The sequence below is a fragment of the Phoxinus phoxinus genome (assembly GCF_949152265.1).
Source record: "Phoxinus phoxinus genome assembly, chromosome: 16".
Lineage (NCBI taxonomy): Eukaryota > Metazoa > Chordata > Actinopteri > Cypriniformes > Leuciscidae > Phoxinus > Phoxinus phoxinus.
The window spans coordinates 2,042,844-2,060,343 of record NC_136891.1 but is presented as its reverse complement, the minus strand read 5'-3'; the positions used below and the strand labels follow the sequence as shown (position 1 = coordinate 2,060,343).

The 17,500-nt window shown below is 35.8% G+C and overlaps 2 protein-coding genes across 8 annotated transcripts in view; one reads left to right on the top strand and one right to left on the bottom strand.

Annotated features, from left to right (window-relative positions):
* Window positions 1-522, top strand: part of phactr1 (phosphatase and actin regulator 1) — a gene marked incomplete at its 3' end in the record, with an annotated part of 30,875 nt that extends 30,353 nt beyond the window's left edge. For all 7 annotated transcript variants that reach the window (XM_079584075.1, XM_079584076.1, XM_079584074.1 and 4 more), the window contains exon 13: window positions 1-522. This exon is cut by the window's left edge and continues 1,185 nt beyond it.
* Window positions 523-671: 149 nt separating this feature from the next.
* Window positions 672-17,500, bottom strand: part of tbc1d7 (TBC1 domain family, member 7) — a 23,516-nt gene continuing 6,687 nt past the window's right edge. The window contains exons 6-8 of the mRNA XM_079584083.1: window positions 16,304-16,449; window positions 3,586-3,715; window positions 672-1,625 (exon numbers count right to left, since the gene is read on the bottom strand). Coding sequence (XP_079440209.1) covers window positions 1,539-1,625; window positions 3,586-3,715; window positions 16,304-16,449 — 363 coding nt within the window. The 3' untranslated portion in view covers window positions 672-1,538. The remainder of the gene's footprint in view (window positions 1,626-3,585; window positions 3,716-16,303; window positions 16,450-17,500) is intronic.

Sequence of the window (17,500 nt, the reverse complement as noted above, 5' to 3'; positions counted from 1 at the left end):
GTTACGCTGTTGTACGGGAAACCCTCTTGTTTACTTCCTGTCTCTATGAAGCCCCTCCTTCTGAAAAGCACACTGTGCTCTGATTGGTCGGCTGGATCAGTGTGTTGTGATTGGTCGAGCGCTTCGAGTGTGTTTGGGAAATGTCCCGCCTCTTACCATAACCGCCAGTTTAACACACTACTAACTAACTCAACCAGGCCCCGCCCCTTTATTCTGCATATTAATTATTATAATGAGGAATATTGTGACGTGTTCGTTCCCGGGAGAAACTCGAGACTACAATGGAGGCGTTTCAGGAGTTCAGAAACACTGACGCTCATATAGAGAGTTTTTCAGGCTCAAACAGCAACATTACACACACTTAAGATGAACATGGACAAAAGGCATAATAGGTCCTCTTTAACCAATAGCATAAAAGCAAACTTGTGTCACGCCCACAAAACTGACCAATCACAGCGGAGACGTTGCCGACAGGCTCGTGCTGAGCAACAGGACAGAGCAATAATGTGATTGTCTGACTGTATATTTATGGCTTTATTTTTCTCTTTTGTCTCAATATGCGCTCATCGGTGCTCGTTTGATCATGTGATCGAGTGTAGGGCGCACCCTTTAAACTACAGGGCGTCCTGTTGCCAAAATAAAAACCAAAACATTCAAGAAACTCACAATAATCAGCGTTGCACTTTGTATTTTAGTATCAATGAACACACACATTGTGACAGCAACACTTTACAATAAGGTTTCATTAGTTAACTACAATTGTTATTATTACTATTAATATTAATTTCAACATTTGGCAACACTTTACAATAAGATTTCACTAGTTCACATGAACTAACATTGAATAATACTTTTAAAGCATTTATTAATATTATTTCAACATTTACTCATACATAATTGAAATCAAAAGTTGTATCTGTTAATATTATTTAATGGATAAGAAACTAATGATAAGAAAATTAATGAAACCTTATTGTAATTTGTTACCAGACATTTTTTAAAAATGTAATGTATTTGTAAACATTAATTAATGCACTGTGAACTAACATGACTTTATTAACTATGACTTTTCACTGTTAGTTATTAATACATTAGCTAATGTTTACACAACACGAGAGCGTTTGTAAATGCTACTATTGTACATTTTTATGTTCATATATTATTTACAAATATTTTTAACTGACTTTGATACTGAACACATTGGCAGGGCATTGGACATTAAATGAAACAATCGTCATCAAAAAAAACTAAAATGTATGTATATTTCTGTCTTTATTTATTCCCACTCATCATTTCTTCTGTGGATCATTAAAGGACTTTGAGAGTTTGAAGCACTTTTCAGGATCAGAACGCTTGAGTTCCAGGAAAAGAAGGTTTGGGTCTGCTAGTTTAAGCCTGACGTCACAGACGTGTTCTCTCTCTCGAGTGTGTGTGTGTAACGTACGGTCACTCCTGAATGATGTGTGCAGATTCTGATGTGAAGGAACCTAATAAAAGATGAAGTACACACACATCTGTGAGCGTGAGTTCCTGAGGCCTCACACCGCGTGCATGGGCGTCCCGCAGTGCTTGTGCCACAGATCGATGGCTTTGGTGACGATGGCGTCCGTGTTGTCCTGTGGCAGCTGGAGGCACACACACACACACACACACAGCAGCGCTTGTTGAACAACACACAGAACACGGCATTCTGGGGGAAATATGAGGCCTAGAAACATCATTTGTGGCATAGTGTTATTTAATACAGTGAGAAAAATAAATAAATGTATTTAATTATAATTGTTTTTTTTAATATAAATTCTTATTTCAGTATTTTTTATTTTTTTTGGTCATGTATTTTAAAATATTTAATAAAAAATAATATATATATATAAAATTTTACTTAAGTATTTTTTGTTCATTTTAGATAACATTTTTGTAATTTTGTTGTTTTGTTATTTGTTAATATTTTTAAATGCGGATGCATATAAACATCAGCCAAAAAGATCAATTACAGAACAGGGATTTTCTGGGTTCAATTTAAGTTCTATATATATAATAATAAAATAAAAAATAATTCCTTGTTCCTCAATTAGAAAAACAGTTCATATAATAATAAATAAAGTTATAAAATAATTCCTTGTAATGGACATACAGTGTTATTTTAGTATTGAGATACTATCATAGTTTTTATTAATATTTCAAATGTTTTATATATTTTTTATAATTAAATTGTCATTTATTTTAAAATATTTAATTATTTAAAAAAATTCTAAAATATCTTTTATATATATATAATTTTGTTGTGTTTTTGTCATGTTTGGAATATGTTAAAATATAAAAAATTTCAAAAAAATATTTTAAAATATACAAAATATATACATTTTATTTCAGTATTTGTTGATTTTAGTTTATACATTTTTTTGTGTATTTGTCATGTTTGAAATATAATATTTAATTATTTGGAAAAAGATAGAAAATTATAATTTTATATTTCAGTATTTTTTGTTAATTCTAGTTTACGTTTTTGTAATTTTATTGTTTTTCATGTTTAGAATATTTAAAAATTGTAAAAAAAAGTGTTTTGTTATGCTAAGAATATTTTTAAATGCGGATGCATATAAACATCAGCCAAAAAGATCAATTACAGAACAGGGATTTTCTGGGTTCAATTTAAGTTCTATATATATAATAATATAATATAGTGAGGAAAATAAAAATAATTCCTTGTTCCTCTATTAGAAAAACAGTTCATATAATAATAAATAAAGTTCTAAAATAATTTATTGTAATGGACATACAGTGTTATTTTAGTATTGAGATACTATTATAGTTTTTATTAATATTTCATTTTTTTAAATAATTAAATGGTCATGTATTTAAATTTTTTTAATTATGTATATGTATATTTTAAATATTTAAAATGTATATATTTTTTAAATGAAACATTTTTATTTCAGTATTTTTTTGTCCATTTTAGTTTGTGTTTTATGAATTTTGTTGTGTTTTTGTCATGTTTGGAATATGTTAAAATATGAAATTTTTCAAATAATACATTTAAAATATACAAAATATATAAATTTTTATTTCAGTATTTGTTTGTTAATTTTAGTTTAAGTTTTATACATTTTGTTGTGTTTTTGTCATGTTTGAAATATAATATTTAATTATTTTGAAAAAAACGAAAATGTATAATTTTTATTTCAGTATTTTTTGTTAATTCTAGTTTAAGTTTTTGTAATTTTATAGTTTTTTTTCATGTTTAAAATATTCAAAAAATATTTAAATATTGTAAAATAAAAGAAAATCAATATATATTTCAGTTTTAGTTCATTTAAATGAGAAATGTTGCTGTAGCTGAAAAAGTTTTTCAATATTTAATTTCAGCTAACTCAACGTTTATTTTATTTCAAGGTTTTTCAGTTTTAGTTATATATCCCATAATAACTGCAGTCTATGACGAGAGCACTGTGCGGATTTAAAAGAAGAAATAAAAAAAACTGTAGTTCTGTGAAAGGACATTATGTCACAGATTAATTAACATGAACTGAACCCAGAACATCACTTTAAACTAATACATGTTTGCATATAATCTAAAGCGCTTACGTTAGACAGGAAGTTGTAAACTCCATCCGGGTGACTGATTCCCATCAGCAGGATCTTATAACTGAGCAGAATCTCCACGGCAACAAACACCAGGATCTTACAGGAGCCGCTGATCACTTTATCCCACACCCTGCCGGCCAATCACACGACAGCAGGGTCAACCAATCAGCCAATCACAACAAACCAAACACTGTTCTGCATTCTGTACAACAACAATTACTTATATAAGAGATGACAACTGGATGCTACTCATGTGACATGATGAGGTCATGTGACAGTATGCTTGACTGACAGAAGTAAGTGAACCACAATTAAAAATGCATGTGATGATTATTAGTGTCATAGATGAGTGTGTGTGATGATATTAGTGTCATAGATGAGTGTGTGTGATGATTATTAGTGTCATAGATGAGTGTGTGTGATGATATTAGTGTCATAGATGAGTGTGTGTGATGATATTAGTGTCATAGATGAGTGTGTGTGATGATTATTGGTGTCATAGATGAGTGTGTGTGATGATTATTGGTGTCATAGATGAGTGTGTGTGATGATTATTGGTGTCATAGATGAGTGTGTGTGATGATTATTGGTGTCATAGATGAGTGTGTGTGATGATTATTGGTGTCATAGATGAGTGTGTGTGATGATTATTGGTGTCATAGATGAGTGTGTGTGATGATTATTAGTGTCATAGATGAGTGTGTGTGATGATTATTAGTGTCATAGATGAGTGTGTGTGATGATTATTGGTGTCATAGATGAGTGTGTGTGATGATTATTAGTGTCATAGATGAGTGTGTGTGATGATTATTAGTGTCATAGATGTGTGTGTGATGATTATTGGTGTCATAGATGAGTGTGTGTGATGATTATTGGTGTCATAGATGAGTGTGTGTGATGATTATTGGTGTCATAGATGAGTGTGTGTGATGATATTGGTGTCAGATGAGTGTGTGTGATGATTATTAGTGTCATAGATGAGTGTGTGTGATGATTATTGGTGTCATAGATGAGTGTGTGTGATGATTATTAGTGTCATAGATGAGTGTGTGTGATGATTATTAGTGTCATAGATGAGTGTGTGTGATGATTATTGGTGTCATAGATGAGTGTGTGTGATGATTATTGGTGTCATAGATGAGTGTGTGTGATGATTATTGGTGTCATAGATGAGTGTGTGTGATGATTATTAGTGTCATAGATGAGTGTGTGTGATGATATTAGTGTCATAGATGAGTGTGTGTGATGATATTAGTGTCATAAATGAGTGTGTGTGATGATATTGGTGTCAGATGAGTGTGTGATGATTATTAGTGTCATAGATGAGTGTGTGTGATGATTATTGGTGTCATAGATGAGTGTGTGTGATGATTATTAGTGTCATAGATGAGTGTGTGTGATGATTATTAGTGTCATAGATGAGTGTGTGTGATGATTATTGGTGTCATAGATGAGTGTGTGTGATGATTATTAGTGTCATAGATGAGTGTGTGTGATGATATTGGTGTCATAGATGAGTGTGTGTGATGATATTAGTGTCATAGATGAGTGTGTGTGATGATATTGGTGTCATAGATGAGTGTGTGTGATGATATTAGTGTCATAGATGAGTGTGTGTGATGATTATTGGTGTCAGATGAGTGTGTGTGATGATTATTGGTGTCATAGATGAGTGTGTGTGATGATTATTGGTGTCAGATGAGTGTGTGTGATGATTATTGGTGTCATAGATGAGTGTGTGTGATGATATTAGTGTCATAGATGAGTGTGTGTGATGATATTGGTGTCATAGATGAGTGTGTGTGATGATATTAGTGTCATAGATGAGTGTGTGTGATGATATTGGTGTCATAGATGAGTGTGTGTGATGATATTAGTGTCATAGATGAGTGTGTGTGATGATTATTGGTGTCAGATGAGTGTGTGTGATGATTATTGGTGTCATAGATGAGTGTGTGTGATGATATTGGTGTCAGATGAGTGTGTGTGATGATATTGGTGTCATAGATGAGTGTGTGATGATATTGGTGTCAGATGAGTGTGTGTGATGATTATTGGTGTCATAGATGAGTGTGTGTGATGATTATTGGTGTCATAGATGAGTGTGTGTGATGATTATTGGTGTCATAGATGAGTGTGTGTGATGATTATTGGTGTCATAGATGAGTGTGTGTGATGATATTGGTGTCAGATGAGTGTGTGTGATGATATTGGTGTCAGATGAGTGTGTGTGATGATATTGGTGTCATAGATGAGTGTGTGTGATGATATTGGTGTCAGATGAGTGTGTGATGATATTGGTGTCAGATGAGTGTGTGTGATGATATTGGTGTCATAGATGAGTGTGTGATGATATTGGTGTCAGATGAGTGTGTGTGATGATTATTGGTGTCATAGATGAGTGTGTGTGATGATTATTGGTGTCATAGATGAGTGTGTGTGATGATATTAGTGTCATAGATGAGTGTGTGTGATGATATTAGTGTCATAGATGAGTGTGTGTGATGATATTGGTGTCAGATGAGTGTGTGATGATATTGGTGTCAGATGAGTGTGTGTGATGATTATTGGTGTCATAGATGAGTGTGTGTGATGATATTAGTGTCATAGATGAGTGTGTGTGATGATATTAGTGTCATAGATGAGTGTGTGTGATGATATTGGTGTCAGATGAGTGTGTGATGATATTGGTGTCAGATGAGTGTGTGTGATGATATTGGTGTCATAGATGAGTGTGTGATGATATTGGTGTCAGATGAGTGTGTGTGATGATTATTGGTGTCATAAGCCGCGTTTCCACCGAAATTACCCGGAACAATTTGTCCCAGGAACTTTTTTCCCAGGAACTTTTTTTGCCCCAGACCGGTTGCTTTCTGCGTTTACACCGCGGTCTAAAGTACCGGGAAGATTATAAACTGCGCGCGTCTGCTCCTCCCAGTCTGCAACGGACAGTAATCAGTTTTGAGCGCCACATTTATAATAAGTATGGAGGAGATTCAAGCTGTGCTGTAGTTGTGTTTGTGATGTATTGCGGACATGAGATGGCTAGGATGAACGCGCAGAAAATTTCCTGTTACAATACACTTAATAAAGCCTGAACCTCGTCGTCTGTCCAGTCCAGCTGTGTTTTTTTATTTATTTTTAATTAAATTCCATATTTGCAGACAGACAACTCTTAATGCATGAAGCCACGAACCGCAATAGATTTTTTAAAATGCCGGTTAAAATAGAATGCTGCGTGGAGTCATCCAGTCAAAATGCGGCGTGAACACAACCAATCAGCATGTTCAGCGCACAAGTCCTACCCCCGAAAGTTCCTGAACTTTTAAAAAGTACTACCTCGCCAGCAGGGACTTTCGGAGGGGGAAATATTTACCCGGAACTTCGTTTAGACCCTGGTTCCTGCGGTGTAAACACACCGAGTACCACCCCAAAGTTCCTAGTTCCTGGGGAAAGTTCCCGCGGTGGAAACGCGGCTATAGATGAGTGTGTGTGATGATTATTGGTGTCATAGATGAGTGTGTGTGATGATTATTGGTGTCATAGATGAGTGTGTGTGATGATTATTGGTGTCATAGATGAGTGTGTGTGATGATTATTAGTGTCATAGATAAGTGTGTGTGATGATTATTAGTGTCATAGATGAGTGTGTGTGATGATTATTGGTGTCATAGATAAGTGTGTGTGATGATTATTAGTGTCATAGATGAGTGTGTGTGATGATTATTAGTGTCATAGATAAGTGTGTGTGATGATTATTAGTGTCATAGATGAGTGTGTGTGATGATTATTAGTGTCATAGATGAGTGTGTGTGATGATTATTGGTGTCATAGATGTGTGTGTGATGATTATTGGTGTCATAGATGAGTGTGTGTGATGATTATTGGTGTCATAGATGTGTGTGTGATGATTATTAGTGTCATAGATGAGTGTGTGTGATGATTATTGGTGTCATAGATGAGTGTGTGTGATGATTATTGGTGTCATAGATGAGTGTGTGTGATGATTATTAGTGTCATAGATGAGTGTGTGTGATGATTATTGGTGTCATAGATGTGTGTGTGATGATTATTGGTGTCATAGATGAGTGTGTGTGATGATTATTGGTGTCATAGATGAGTGTGTGTGATGATTATTAGTGTCATAGATGAGTGTGTGTGATGATTATTGGTGTCATAGATGAGTGTGTGTGATGATTATTGGTGTCATAGATGAGTGTGTGTGATGATTATTGGTGTTATAGATGAGTGTGTGTGATGATTATTAGTGTCATAGATGAGTGTGTGTGATGATTATTGGTGTTATAGATGAGTGTGTGTGATGATTATTGGTGTCATAGATGTGTGTGTGATGATTATTGGTGTCATAGATGTGTGTGTGATGATTATTGGTGTCATAGATGTGTGTGTGATGATTATTGGTGTCATAGATGAGTGTGTGTGATGATTATTGGTGTCATAGATGAGTGTGTGTGATGATATTGGTGTCAGATGAGTGTGTGTGATGATATTAGTGTCATAGATGAGTGTGTGTGATGATTATTAGTGTCATAGATGTGTGTGTGATGATTATTGGTGTCATAGATGAGTGTGTGTGATGATATTGGTGTCATAGATGAGTGTGTGTGATGATTATTAGTGTCATAGATGAGTGTGTGTGATGATTATTGGTGTCATAGATGTGTGTGTGATGATTATTGGTGTCATAGATGAGTGTGTGTGATGATATTAGTGTCATAGATGAGTGTGTGTGATGATATTAGTGTCATAGATGAGTGTGTGTGATGATATTAGTGTCATAAATGAGTGTGTGTGATGATATTGGTGTCAGATGAGTGTGTGATGATATTGGTGTCAGATGAGTGTGTGTGATGATACTGGTGTCAGATGAGTGTGTGTGATGATATTGGTGTCAGATGAGTGTGTGTGATGATACTGGTGTCAGATGAGTGTGTGTGATGATATTAGTGTCATAGATGAGTGTGTGTGATGATATTGGTGTCATAGATGAGTGTGTGTGATGATATTGGTGTCATAGATGAGTGTGTGTGATGATTATTAGTGTCATAGATGAGTGTGTGTGATGATTATTAGTGTCATAGATGATTGTGTGTGATGATATTAGTGTCATAGATGAGTGTGTGTGATGATTATTAGTGTCATAGATGAGTGTGTGTGATGATTATTAGTGTCATAGATGAGTGTGTGTGATGATATTAGTGTCATAGATGAGTGTGTGTGATGATTATTAGTGTCATAGATGAGTGTGTGTGATGATTATTAGTGTCATAGATGAGTGTGTGTGATGATTATTAGTGTCATAGATGAGTGTGTGTGATGATATTAGTGTCATAGATGAGTGTGTGTGATGATTATTAGTGTCATAGATGAGTGTGTGTGATGATTATTAGTGTCATAGATGATTGTGTGTGATGATATTAGTGTCATAGATGAGTGTGTGTGATGATTATTAGTGTCATAGATGAGTGTGTGTGATGATTATTAGTGTCATAGATGAGTGTGTGTGATGATATTAGTGTCATAGATGAGTGTGTGTGATGATTATTGGTGTCATAGATGAGTGTGTGTGATGATATTGGTGTCAGATGAGTGTGTGTGATGATTATTAGTGTCATAGATGAGTGTGTGTGATGATTATTGGTGTCATAGATGAGTGTGTGATGATATTGGTGTCAGATGAGTGTGTGTGATGATTATTGGTGTCATAGATGAGTGTGTGATGATATTGGTGTCAGATGAGTGTGTGTGATGATTATTGGTGTCATAGATGAGTGTGTGTGATGATTATTGGTGTCATAGATGAGTGTGTGATGATATTGGTGTCAGATGAGTGTGTGTGATGATTATTGGTGTCATAAATGAGTGTGTGTGATGATTATTGGTGTCATAGATGAGTGTGTGTGATGATTATTGGTGTCATAAATGAGTGTGTGTGATGATTATTGGTGTCATAGATGAGTGTGTGATGATTATTGGTGTCATAAATGAGTGTGTGTGATGATTATTGATGTCATAGATGAGTGTGTGTGATGATTATTGGTGTCATAAATGAGTGTGTGTGATGGATATTGGTGTCAGATGAGTGTGTGTGATGATATTGTGTCATAGATGAGTGTGTGTGATGATTATTAGTGTCATAGATGAGTGTGTGTGATGATTATTAGTGTCATAGATGAGTGTGTGTGATGATTATTAGTGTCATAGATGAGTGTGTGTGATGATTATTAGTGTCATAGATGAGTGTGTGTGATGATTATTAGTGTCATAGATGAGTGTGTGATGATATTGGTGTCAGATGAGTGTGTGTGATGATTATTGGTGTCATAGATGAGTGTGTGTGATGATATTGGTGTCAGATGAGTGTGTGTGATGATTATTAGTGTCATAGATGAGTGTGTGTGATGATTATTGGTGTCATAGATGAGTGTGTGATGATATTGGTGTCAGATGAGTGTGTGTGATGATTATTGGTGTCATAAATGAGTGTGTGTGATGATTATTGGTGTCATAGATGAGTGTGTGATGATTATTGGTGTCATAAATGAGTGTGTGTGATGATTATTGATGTCATAGATGAGTGTGTGTGATGATTATTAGTGTCATAGATGAGTGTGTGTGATGATATTAGTGTCATAGATGAGTGTGTGTGATGATTATTAGTGTCATAGATGAGTGTGTGTGATGATTATTAGTGTCATAGATGAGTGTGTGTGATGATTATTAGTGTCATAGATGAGTGTGTGTGATGATATTAGTGTCATAGATGAGTGTGTGTGATGATTATTAGTGTCATAGATGAGTGTGTGTGATGATTATTGGTGTCATAGATGAGTGTGTGTGATGATATTGGTGTCAGATGAGTGTGTGTGATGATTATTAGTGTCATAGATGAGTGTGTGTGATGATTATTGGTGTCATAGATGAGTGTGTGATGATATTGGTGTCAGATGAGTGTGTGTGATGATTATTGGTGTCATAAATGAGTGTGTGTGATGATTATTGGTGTCATAGATGAGTGTGTGATGATTATTGGTGTCATAAATGAGTGTGTGTGATGATTATTGATGTCATAGATGAGTGTGTGTGATGATTATTGGTGTCATAAATGAGTGTGTGTGATGGATATTGGTGTCAGATGAGTGTGTGTGATGATATTAGTGTCATAGATGAGTGTGTGTGATGATTATTGGTGTCATAGATGAGTGTGTGATGATATTGGTGTCAGATGAGTGTGTGTGATGATTATTGGTGTCATAAATGAGTGTGTGTGATGATTATTGGTGTCATAGATGAGTGTGTGATGATTATTGGTGTCATAAATGAGTGTGTGTGATGATTATTGATGTCATAGATGAGTGTGTGTGATGATTATTGGTGTCATAAATGAGTGTGTGTGATGGATATTGGTGTCAGATGAGTGTGTGTGATGATATTGGTGTCATAGATGAGTGTGTGTGATGATTATTAGTGTCATAGATGAGTGTGTGTGATGATTATTAGTGTCATAGATGAGTGTGTGTGATGATTATTAGTGTCATAGATGAGTGTGTGTGATGATTATTAGTGTCATAGATGAGTGTGTGTGATGATTATTGGTGTCATAGATGAGTGTGTGTGATGATATTGGTGTCAGATGAGTGTGTGTGATGATTATTAGTGTCATAGATGAGTGTGTGTGATGATTATTGGTGTCATAGATGAGTGTGTGATGATATTGGTGTCAGATGAGTGTGTGTGATGATTATTGGTGTCATAAATGAGTGTGTGTGATGATTATTGGTGTCATAGATGAGTGTGTGATGATTATTGGTGTCATAAATGAGTGTGTGTGATGATTATTGATGTCATAGATGAGTGTGTGTGATGATTATTAGTGTCATAGATGAGTGTGTGTGATGATTATTAGTGTCATAGATGAGTGTGTGTGATGATATTAGTGTCATAGATGAGTGTGTGTGATGATTATTAGTGTCATAGATGAGTGTGTGTGATGATTATTAGTGTCATAGATGAGTGTGTGTGATGATTATTAGTGTCATAGATGAGTGTGTGTGATGATATTAGTGTCATAGATGAGTGTGTGTGATGATTATTGGTGTCATAGATGAGTGTGTGTGATGATTATTGGTGTCATAGATGAGTGTGTGATGATATTGGTGTCAGATGAGTGTGTGTGATGATTATTGGTGTCATAAATGAGTGTGTGTGATGATTATTGGTGTCATAGATGAGTGTGTGATGATTATTGGTGTCATAAATGAGTGTGTGTGATGATTATTGATGTCATAGATGAGTGTGTGTGATGATTATTGGTGTCATAAATGAGTGTGTGTGATGGATATTGGTGTCAGATGAGTGTGTGTGATGATATTGGTGTCATAGATGAGTGTGTGTGATGATTATTAGTGTCATAGATGAGTGTGTGTGATGATATTAGTGTCATAGATGAGTGTGTGTGATGATATTGGTGTCAGATGAGTGTGTGTGATGATTATTGGTGTCATAAATGAGTGTGTGTGATGGATATTAGTGTCATAGATGAGTGTGTGTGATGATATTAGTGTTATAGATGAGTGTGTGTGATGATTATTGGTGTCATAGATGAGTGTGTGTGATGATATTGGTGTCAGATGAGTGTGTGTGATGATTATTGGTGTCATAAATGAGTGTGTGTGATGGATATTGGTGTCAGATGAGTGTGTGTGATGATATTGGTGTCATAGATGAGTGTGTGTGATGATTATTAGTGTCATAGATGAGTGTGTGTGATGATATTAGTGTCATAGATGAGTGTGTGTGATGATATTAGTGTCATAGATGAGTGTGTGTGATGATTATTGGTGTCAGATGAGTGTGTGTGATGATATTGGTGTCAGATGAGTGTGTGTGATGATTATTGGTGACATAAATGAGTGTGTGTGATGATATTGGTGTCATAGATGAGTGTGTGTGATGATTATTAGTGTCATAGATGAGTGTGTGTGATGATATTGGTGTCATAGATGAGTGTGTGTGATGATTATTAGTGTCATAGATGAGTGTGTGTGATGATATTAGTGTCATAGATGAGTGTGTGATGATATTGGTGTTATAGATGAGTGTGTGTGATGATTATTAGTGTCATAGATGAGTGTGTGTGATGATTATTAGTGTCATAGATGAGTGTGTGTGATGATTATTGGTGTCATAAATGAGTGTGTGTGATGATTATTAGTGTCATAGATGAGTGTGTGTGATGATTATTGGTGTCATAAATGAGTGTGTGTGATGATTATTGATGTCATAGATGAGTGTGTGTGATGATTATTGGTGTCATAAATGAGTGTGTGTGATGATTATTGATGTCATAGATGAGTGTGTGTGATGATTATTGGTGTCATAAATGAGTGTGTGTGATGGATATTGGTGTCAGATGAGTTTGTGTGATGATATTAGTGTCATAGATGAGTGTGTGTGATGATATTAGTGTCATAGATGAGTGTGTGTGATGATATTAGTGTCATAGATGAGTGTGTGTGATGATATTAGTGTCATAGATGAGTGTGTGTGATGATATTAGTGTCATAGATGAGTGTGTGTGATGATATTGGTGTCAGATGAGTGTGTGTGATGATATTGGTGTCAGATGAGTGTGTGATGATATTGGTGTCAGATGAGTGTGTGTGATGATATTAGTGTCAAAGATGAGTGTGTGTGATGATATTGGTGTCATAAATGAGTGTGTGTGATGATATTTGTGTCATAGATGAGTGTGTGTGATGATATTAGTGTCATAGATGAGTGTGTGTGATGATATTAGTGTCATAGATGAGTGTGTGTGATGATATTGGTGTCAGATGAGTGTGTGATGATATTGGTGTCAGATGAGTGTGTGTGATGATATTAGTGTCATAGATGAGTGTGTGTGATGATATTGGTGTCATAGATGAGTGTGTGTGATGATATTGGTGTCATAAATGAGTGTGTGTGATGATATTAGTGTCATAGATGAGTGTGTGTGATGATATTGGTGTCATAAATGAGTGTGTGTGATGATATTGGTGTCATAGATGAGTGTGTGTGATGATATTGGTGTCAGATGAGTGTGTGTGATGATATTGGTGTCATAAATGAGTGTGTGTGATGATATTAGTGTCATAAATGAGTGTGTGTGATGATATTGGTGTCATAGATGAGTGTGTGTGATGATATTGGTGTCATAAATGAGTGTGTGTGATGATATTAGTGTCATAGATGAGTGTGTGTGATGATATTGGTGTCATAAATGAGTGTGTGTGATGATATTAGTGTCATAGATGAGTGTGTGTGATGATATTAGTGTCATAGATGAGTGTGTGTGATGATATTGGTGTCATAGATGAGTGTGTGTGATGATATTGGTGTCAGATGAGTGTGTGTGATGATATTAGTGTCATAGATGAGTGTGTGTGATGATTATTAGTGTCATAGATGAGTGTGTGTGATGATTATTAGTGTCATAGATGAGTGTGTGTGATGATTATTGGTGTCATAGATGAGTGTGTGTGATGATTATTAGTGTCATAGATGAGTGTGTGTGATGATATTAGTGTCATAGATGAGTGTGTGTGATGATATTAGTGTCATAGATGAGTGTGTGTGATGATATTGGTGTCAGATGAGTGTGTTTGATGATATTGGTGTCAGATGAGTGTGTGTGATGATATTAGTGTCAGATGAGTGTGTGTGATGATATTAGTGTCATAAATGAGTGTGTGTGATGATATTAGTGTCAGATGAGTGTGTGTGATGATATTAGTGTCATAAATGAGTGTGTGTGATGATATTGGTGTCAGATGAGTGTGTGTGATGATTATTGGTGTCATAAATGAGTGTGTGTGATGGATATTAGTGTCATAGATGAGTGTGTGTGATGATATTAGTGTTATAGATGAGTGTGTGTGATGATTATTGGTGTCATAGATGAGTGTGTGTGATGATATTGGTGTCAGATGAGTGTGTGTGATGATTATTGGTGTCATAAATGAGTGTGTGTGATGGATATTGGTGTCAGATGAGTGTGTGTGATGATATTGGTGTCATAGATGAGTGTGTGTGATGATTATTAGTGTCATAGATGAGTGTGTGTGATGATATTAGTGTCATAGATGAGTGTGTGTGATGATATTAGTGTCATAGATGAGTGTGTGTGATGATTATTGGTGTCAGATGAGTGTGTGTGATGATATTGGTGTCAGATGAGTGTGTGTGATGATTATTGGTGTCATAAATGAGTGTGTGTGATGATATTGGTGTCATAGATGAGTGTGTGTGATGATTATTAGTGTCATAGATGAGTGTGTGTGATGATATTGGTGTCATAGATGAGTGTGTGTGATGATATTGGTGTCAGATGAGTGTGTGTGATGATATTGGTGTCAGATGAGTGTGTGTGATGATATTAGTGTTATAGATGAGTGTGTGTGATGATATTGGTGTCGGATGAGTGTGTGTGATGATATTGGTGTCAGATGAGTGTGTGTGATGATATTAGTGTCATAGATGAGTGTGTGTGATGATATTGGTGTCAGATGAGTGTGTGTGATGATATTGGTGTCAGATGAGTGTGTGTGATGATATTAGTGTCATAGATGAGTGTGTGTGATGATATTGGTGTCAGATGAGTGTGTGTGATGATTATTAGTGTCATAGATGAGTGTGTGTGATGATATTAGTGTCATAGATGAGTGTGTGTGATGATTATTAGTGTCATAGATGAGTGTGTGTGATGATATTGGTGTCATAGATGAGTGTGTGTGATGATATTGGTGTCAGATGAGTGTGTTTGATGATATTAGTGTCATAGATGAGTGTGTGTGATGATATTGGTGTCATAGATGAGTGTGTGTGATGATATTGGTGTCAGATGAGTGTGTGTGATGATATTAGTGTCATAGATGAGTGTGTGTGATGATTATTAGTGTCATAGATGAGTGTGTGTGATGATATTGGTGTCATAGATGAGTGTGTGTGATGATATTGGTGTCAGATGAGTGTGTGTGATGATATTAGTGTCATAGATGAGTGTGTGTGATGATATTGGTGTCAGATGAGTGTGTGTGATGATTATTGGTGTCATAGATGAGTGTGTGTGATGATATTGGTGTCATAGATGAGTGTGTGTGATGATATTGGTGTCAGATGAGTGTGTGTGATGATTATTGGTGTCATAGATGAGTGTGTGTGATGATATTGGTGTCATAGATGAGTGTGTGTGATGATATTGGTGTCAGATGAGTGTGTTTGATGATATTAGTGTCATAGATGAGTGTGTGTGATGATATTGGTGTCATAGATGAGTGTGTGTGATGATATTGGTGTCAGATGAGTGTGTGTGATGATATTAGTGTCATAGATGAGTGTGTGTGATGATTATTAGTGTCATAGATGAGTGTGTGTGATGATATTGGTGTCATAGATGAGTGTGTGTGATGATATTGGTGTCAGATGAGTGTGTGTGATGATATTAGTGTCATAGATGAGTGTGTGTGATGATATTGGTGTCAGATGAGTGTGTGTGATGATTATTGGTGTCATAGATGAGTGTGTGTGATGATATTGGTGTCATAGATGAGTGTGTGTGATGATATTGGTGTCAGATGAGTGTGTGTGATGATTATTGGTGTCATAGATGAGTGTGTGTGATGATATTGGTGTCAGATGAGTGTGTGTGATGTACCTCTGTAGGCTGGACTCCGGTAAACACCCGGCGAAGCAGCGTCTGAACCAGAGCCGGTACGGCAGCGAGTGAAGAGACCCGGAAGACTTCAGATGAGCCAGAAGACCAGCGTCCTCCTGAGACAGGAAGTGCTCCAGACTCTTCGGCTGCAGCAACACGAGAAAACACAAGAAGAGAGAGAATAAAGGAGAGGATAAAGGAGAGAATAAAGGAGAGAATAAAGGAGAGAATAAAGGAGAGAAGAAGAGAGAGAATAAAGGAGAGAAGAAGAGAGAGAATAAAGGAGAGAAGAAAGGAGAGAATAAAGGAGAGAAGAAGAGAGAGAATAAAGGAGAGAATAAAGGAGAGAATAAAGGAGAGAAGAAGAGAGAGAATAAAGGAGAGAAGAAGAGAGAGAATAAAGGAGAGGATAAAGGAGAGAATAAAGGAGAGAATAAAGGAGAGAAGAAGAGAGAGAATAAAGGAGAGAAGAAGAGAGAGAATAAAGGAGAGAATAAAGGAGAGAATAAAGGAGAGAAGAAGAGAGAATAAAGGAGATAATAAAGGAGAGAATAAAGGAGAGAATAAAGGAGAGAAGAAGAGAGAGGATAAAGGAGAGAAGAAGAGAGAGGATAAAGGAGAGAAGAAGAGAGAGGATAAAGGAGAGAAGAAGAGAGAGGATAAAGGAGAGAAGAAGAGAGAGGATAAAGGAGAGAAGAAGAGAGAGAATAAAGGAGAGAAGAAGAGAGAGAATAAAGGAGAGAAGAAGAGAGAGAATAAAGGAGAGAAGAAGACAGAATAAAGGAGAGAAGAAGAGAGAATAAAGGAGAGAAGAAGAGAGAATAAAGGAGAGAAGAAGAGAGAGGATAAAGGAGAGAAGAAGAGAGAGGATAAAGGAGAGAATAAAGGAGAGAAGAAGAGAGAGGATAAAGGAGAGAAGAAGAGAGAGGATAAAGGAGAGAAGAAGAGAGAGAATAAAGGAGAGAAGAAGAGAGAGGATAAAGGAGAGAAGAAGAGAGAGGATAAAGGAGAGAATAAAGGAGAGGATAAAGGAGAGAAGAAGAGAGAGAATAAAGGAGAGAAGAAGAGAGAGAATAAAGGAGAGAATAAAGGAGAGAATAAAGGAGAGAATAAAGGAGAGAATAAAGGAGAGAATAAAGGAGAGAAGAAGAGAGAGGATAAAGGAGAGAAGAAGAGAGAGAATAAAGGAGAGAAGAA